We start from the raw sequence: 6,000 nt of genomic DNA, 5'->3' as shown, positions 1-6,000 counted from the left end.
GTGGGCCAGGCCATGGTTTGGGGGGCGGGGAGACCCAGGACCTGCCCAAGGCTGCAGGACCACAACCCCGGTTAGTGAGGCGGGCAGCGAAGGTGGACACTGAGTCTCCGGTCAACTTACTCGGTTTCAGAACTGTCCGTTCCAGCCAGTCCCCAGCACCAGCCAGTCAATAACAACACTCGGTCACTTGGCAGCGCTTTGGGATCTGGAGCTGCGCTTTTGGTTTCCTAGCAACGGAACTCAGCGCTCTGCTCAGCCCCCACCCTCCGTTCCCATCGTGGTCTCTCCCCAGGCCGGGAGCCACCAGCACCTGGCCTGCCTCCGGCCCGCGTCCCACATCCCGGCTGTGCCTTGTCATGACTCTGGCCTCCCCTGGTCAGGAGCCTAAACTCACGTCCCGTTGCCCCGGCCCTGTCCGGCTCGCTGGCTTCCAGACTCTCCAGCACCCTCAAATTCCAAGCTATAGGCAGCGCGGGCTCTGCTCCCTTTCCTCTTCCTCGTGGGATCATCGGTGTCAGCGGCAGCCGCCAGGAACTTGGTCAACACCCGCCACATTCATGACGTACATGCTCCTGTCTGACAAAGATTCTGTGCTTGGTCAAACTCTGGTCAGGCTCCCGACCCTTCTCCAAGGCACACCTGTGCACCTCCTTGTACGATCCGGTTTCAGCAAGAACCTGCTAAGTCAGTTCAACCAGAGCCCCCCACCCTCCATATGTGCCTGGGTGTCCCATCCTCCACTGGGGTCTTGTCACCTGGCCGGCCTTTAGCCGCAATTCTGCCCCGTCCCCACGACACTTCCTCTCACCAATTTTCCTCCCACTGCCCCACCTGCCCCTCGTCTAGAAACCCCTACTGGCCCACGCTCTGGTCCCGGTGGTGCCCAGCCCCTTGGGGGCTCTGTACCAGGTCTGCTTCACTGTCTTTATTTTTTTTTTTTTTGAGATTTTATTTATTTATTCATGAGAGACACAGAGAGAGAGGCAGAGACACAGGCAGAGGGAGAATCAGGCTCCCTGCAGGGGGCCCAATGTGGGACTCGATCCGGGGACCCCAGGGTCACGACCTGAGCCGAAGGCAGATGCTCCACCGCTGAGCCACCCAGGCCCCCCTGCCTCACCATCTCTAACAAGTGTCTTTGAAGATTTTTTCCTTTAACACGTCAACCTCCTAATGTCACAGCCACAGAAATCTCGGGGTGCGCGCTCCAAGAGAAAGCTGACCAGGCCGCTCACCTCGCTGCCCCCCTGCTCCGGGTGCTCCCCACTGCCCACCATCGCCATGCCCTCCGACCTCTGGTGTGACAGCTCCAATTTATCCTCCCAAATTCAACACAGACCACATCTCTCCTGGAACAGTGCTTGTCAAGCAGAGAAAATGACAGTAAACACAACCATCGGTAGGCAACCGGTATTTTAAGCAATGAATTAGGACAAAATGGGAAACACAACAGAGTGTTGAGAGTGTAAGTATTGTTTTGTGAAACCGTTGTTTTGTGTGTGTGTGCGCGTGTGTGCATGCGCTTGTCTTAAGGATGGCACTTAACAGGTTGTAAAAGCACTCTGCTGGAAGCTTCCCTGGCCTCCCACCCTGGGCCTTGTCCTCCAGCACCAGGCACCTGCCAGCCAGGCCTGCAGCCCCACCCCCTGCACCCTGCACCCCTGCCCTCCCTGCACCCCGCTCCCAGCACCTGCCAACCAAGCCTGCACCCTGCCCTCCCTGCACCCCATTCCCTTCACCTGCCAACCAGGCCTGCACCACTGCCCTCCCTGCAACCCGCCCCCCTGCACCTGCAAGTTAGGGCTGCACCCCTGCCCTCCCTGCACCCACCCCCCGCACCTGCCAGCCAGGCCTGCATCCCTGCTCCATTGCCACAGCCGCCACAGGGCGCTGTAAGTGCTGGTTTCCTCATCCATCTCCCAAACCAAGCAGACACAGCCAGGGGACAGAAAGCATGTGTCCTGTTTAATTCCCCTCCTCCAGCAGTGGCATCTAGAAGGTGCTCGAGAATTAGATGCAGGATGAAGGAATGTCCAGAACATAACAGAAGTTCAGAATGGACAGGATGAAACGGGATGTGTCACGTTTTAAAAAGTAACATCCTTTTTAGCAGGATAAAAGGCTCCCGTCAAAGGAGGGAACTTGGATCCAGAGAGGCAGGCCGGCTCGGCGGGGGGGGGGGGGGGGGGGCAGTGGGATCGCGGGGACTCTGAGTGAGGGAGCCCCTACCCAGGCCAGCACACTGGAGACCGGGGTGCCTGCCCATCCACCCTCAGCGTCTCCGGAGCCCCGGCCCTGCAGCGCCTCCAGGCCAGCAAAGGGAACCCGGAGGCCGCACTGGGAAGATACCTCGAAGGAAGTCCGACGGTTTTAATTAAACAGGAATAGACAGTTTATGAAAAAAACCATCCTGGACACAATCACATTACAGCAGGAGTCCTGCCGAGCCTCTGGTGTGGGCTCCTCATGCAGACACCCACTGGGACTGGGTGAGGTGGCCTGGCCTGGGCCTGCCTCTGCCTGCCGTGGTTTCCTCTGCGCAGTGTGCGTGTGTGTACCAGGGAGAGAAAGGATGTGTGTGTGTGCTTTGTCGGTATCATGTGTGCATGAGTGTTGCGTGTGCATATGGTGTGTGTATGTACAATGCACATATGTAGTGTGTGTCGGGTGTGTGTGTGCGGGTCCCTGGCGCCCACAGCAGGTTCTGAGCGGCGGTGATCACAGGCTCTGTGGTCTCCTTACATTCCCAGCCGGCCAGGACCTGAGGTGAAGGGGTGATGCCGTGACCATCTTTGCTTCAGGCCCTCTAGTGGCTCCTGGGAAAGAGCCTCCAGTTCCAAGAAGACCTCAGACCTCATGGGGTCACCGGCGTGCCCCCTCTCCGTGCAGGATCAGAAGATCCTCTGAATCTGGAAGGATGAGCTCATATTAGAACGTCCACCGACCCGCAGGAAGCCAGGGTTTGGGGTGGGCAGTGTGGCCCGGTCCGCGGGGGCCACAGCCTCCCTGGGTGGCAGGGCCGTCTGGTGAGCATCTGGTCTTGGGAGCTTGTCTTCCTGAGGGGACGCCAGAGGGTGGAGTGGGGCTGGGGAATCTGACCCCACGGGGTCCTGGCTCCACTCCCCTCCCGAGGGTAGGGCCTGGTGGGCTCTGCGGCGGCTGGTTCCGCACGCGCCCCCGAGCACCCCGCTCACCGCGCTGGGCAGGGCCGCCCCTGGCCGGGGGCGGGGGTTGGGGACACAGGCAGGGGGACCCTTTCCCAAGGCCCAGGGCGGTGGGCAGGCGGAGGCCACACGGAGGGAGGAGCAGGAGGGCGCTCTGGGGCCGAGCGTCCCCGCCTGGCGCGCCGACCTCCGCTGACTCCCCGCGGGTCCGGGGCCCCGCGCGCACCCGGAGCAGGAGGGCCGGGAGCGGGCGCCGCAGCCGGCGCGGGAAGGGCCCGGGGCGCGCGGCGCAAGTCCGCAAACTTCTGGCGGCCGGGCCTGTCCCCGGCGGGGCCCGGGCGGCGGGCGAGGGCGAGCCGGGCCGTCTCTGTCGCCATCCAGAGGCGCGGCTGGGGCTCCGCGGCCCCTCCGCCCCGCCTCCCCCGCCAGTCCCGGGACCGCGCCGGGACCCCGCGTGCTCGGGTGCGCGCACCGGGCGCGCCGAGCCGGGCGCACAGCGACGCCCAGAGCCGCGGGGCCGCCGTCCCCGTCCCCGTCCCCGTCCCCGTCCCCGGGCGCGGGCGCGGGCGCGGGCGCGGCGCGGGCGCGGGCGCGGCGCGGGGCGGGCCGGCGCGGGGCGCAGTGGGCCGGAGCCCGGGCGCGGCGGCGGCGGCGGCGGCGGCGGCGGCGGCGGCGGAGGATGGCGCGCGCGGGGCCCGCACGTGGAGGCCGGCGCGGGGGCGCGGGCAGGGCCGGCTGCTGAGACGCGCTGCTGCCCCCCGCGCGGGCGCCGCGGCTTCAATGGCGCCATCGCCCAGGACCGGCAGCCGGCAAGATGCGACCGCCCTGCCCAGCATGTCCTCAACTTTTTGGGCGTTCATGATCCTGGCCGGCCTGCTCGTCGCCTACTGCAGTGAGTACCGCGCGGCCGCGGCCCCCCGCGCGCCCCCGGCCCCGGCCCGGCCCGGCCCCGCGCCCCAGCCCCGCGCCCCAGCCCCGCGGCCCCGGAGTCGGCGCGGAGTTGCCGGCGCTTCCCGCTGGGCCGGAGGGACGGCGCCGCCCGGGCTCCCGCCGCCCGGCACTTGGGAGCGAGCCTCCCGCGCGGCCCCGGGGCAGGGCCCGAGCGAGCGCCAGGCCCCGGGAGGCGCGCGGTGCCCGGAGCTGCCCGGAGCTGCCCGGAGCTGCCCGGAGCTCCCGCCCCGCCGCCGCCGCCGCCGCCGCCGCCGCCGCCGCCGCGCCCGGCCCAGCCCGCGGGGCCCAGCCGAGCCCGGCCGAGCCCAGCCGAGCCCAGCCCAGCCGCGCCGAGCCCGGCCGAGCCCAGCCGAGCCCAGCCGCGCGCTCCGGAGGAGGCGGCGGGGTCCGCGGCGGGGGCTGCGGGGGCCGGGGCCGGGGCCGAGCCCGAGCGGGGCGCCCGCGGCGGCGGCGGCGGCGGCGGCGGCGGCGGGGCCGGGCTGGGGCGCGCGCCGGGGTCCCTGCCGCCCGGGAAGCGGACTCAGCCGACGAGTGAGGGGCGCGGGGCGGGGGGAGGGGAGGGGGGCCGCCGCCGCGGGCATTTCTGGAGTCGGGTCCGGGGACGGGACCTGGCGCGGGGGGCGGGGGGCGGGGGGCGGGGGTCAGCGCCCCGGGCACGGGGTCGCGCCCGGGGCGGCGGGGAGCGGGGCCGGGGTGCGCGGCGCTGGGGTCCCGGCCGGCCGCCGGGCACAGGCTCGGGCCGCTTCCCATCCTAGCGGGAGGAGCGGACGGGCGCTGGGGAACACCTGTCATGGAGAGCTGCCATGGGCGCGGGAGGTGATGGAAAAATATGGATTCTTAAAAAAAAAAAAAAAAAAAAAAAGAGGCCAGCGCCGAGCCCGGCCGCCGCGCCAGCACCGAGCCCGGCCTCCCGCTCCCCCGGACCCTCCGCGGCCGCCTCCAGAGCCGGAGCGGCGCCCGTGCAGACCCGGCAGGCGCGGTGGCCGGTCCTGGGACGGCGGGGCCGCGGGGATGGCCGGGCCCCCGGTGCAGCGGCTGCGGCTGCAGGCAGGGCTGCGCCCCCCGCGGGTAGGGGCGGGGCCCAGGGCTGAAGGCCGCCAGCGGGGTCGCGACCCGAGCTGCCCAGCAGCGGACCCCCGACCCGGGGCGGCTGGAGGGGCCTGGGCCGGGGCTCGGGGCTCGAAGCACGGTCGCGCAGGTCTCCCCGGCTCCCCGCGGCCCCCTCGGCCCTCCGGCGGGGTGCACGGTGTTCCTGGCCGCTGTGCAAAGGGCTGCTGGCTGATGAACTCCCCAGGCTGCCTCCTGAATGCCCTCCCCAGCAAGAGGGGCTCCCAGTACGGCCTGGGAAGGGGACTGTGGCTCCCTGAGCCCCCGTCCCCGGGGGCTGCTGTCCCTGGCTAGGGCTGGCCCACAGCGGGACAGGGTCCTGGGGGCCCAGGTGACAACCCAGGACAGCAGCTGGCCGGTGGAAGCCGCTTTTCAGGTGAGAAAAAGAGCAACCACTAATGGTTAAGTACAGGACACCTTGGTGGTGGCTTCAAGCTCCTCACCCCCACTGCCCCCGTGCCCCCGGCTCCCTCCTGGTCAGCTCCGGCAGCACCTGCTCCGGCTCTCCCCACCACCTGCCCCCCATCCCCACACTCACACCCCCCTCCCAGGATGGCTGCTTGCCCCAGGCCCGGGTCGGAGAGCGTCCGGCCACGCGGCTACTAGCTGCCCAGACACACCGTGGAACCTGAGATCCCCACTCGCACACCCAGCCCACCCTTAGCAGCCTCCCCGGTGTTCTGGAAACAGCTCTTCCACCAGGACAAGGACATTTGGTAAAATGTCTTATTCGGAAGAGCAGAAATCATTAATAACGAAAGCTTGGGTTAACCACATT

General features: G+C 68.4%; 1 protein-coding gene across 1 annotated transcript in view; it reads left to right on the top strand.

Annotated features, from left to right (window-relative positions):
- The first annotated feature begins 3,855 nt into the window (after positions 1 to 3,855).
- Positions 3,856 to 6,000, top strand: part of TAFA5 (TAFA chemokine like family member 5) — a 156,762-nt gene continuing 154,617 nt past the window's right edge. The window contains exon 1 of the mRNA XM_055329477.1: positions 3,856 to 4,056. Within this exon, the coding sequence (XP_055185452.1) occupies positions 3,945 to 4,056 (112 nt within the window). The 5' untranslated portion in view covers positions 3,856 to 3,944. The remainder of the gene's footprint in view (positions 4,057 to 6,000) is intronic.

This window comes from Nyctereutes procyonoides, unplaced genomic scaffold (assembly GCF_905146905.1).
Source record: "Nyctereutes procyonoides isolate TBG_1078 unplaced genomic scaffold, NYPRO_anot_genome, whole genome shotgun sequence".
NCBI lineage: Eukaryota > Metazoa > Chordata > Mammalia > Carnivora > Canidae > Nyctereutes > Nyctereutes procyonoides.
Note: the sequence above shows the minus strand (reverse complement) of the source record. Positions and strands in the feature narration are given on the sequence as shown.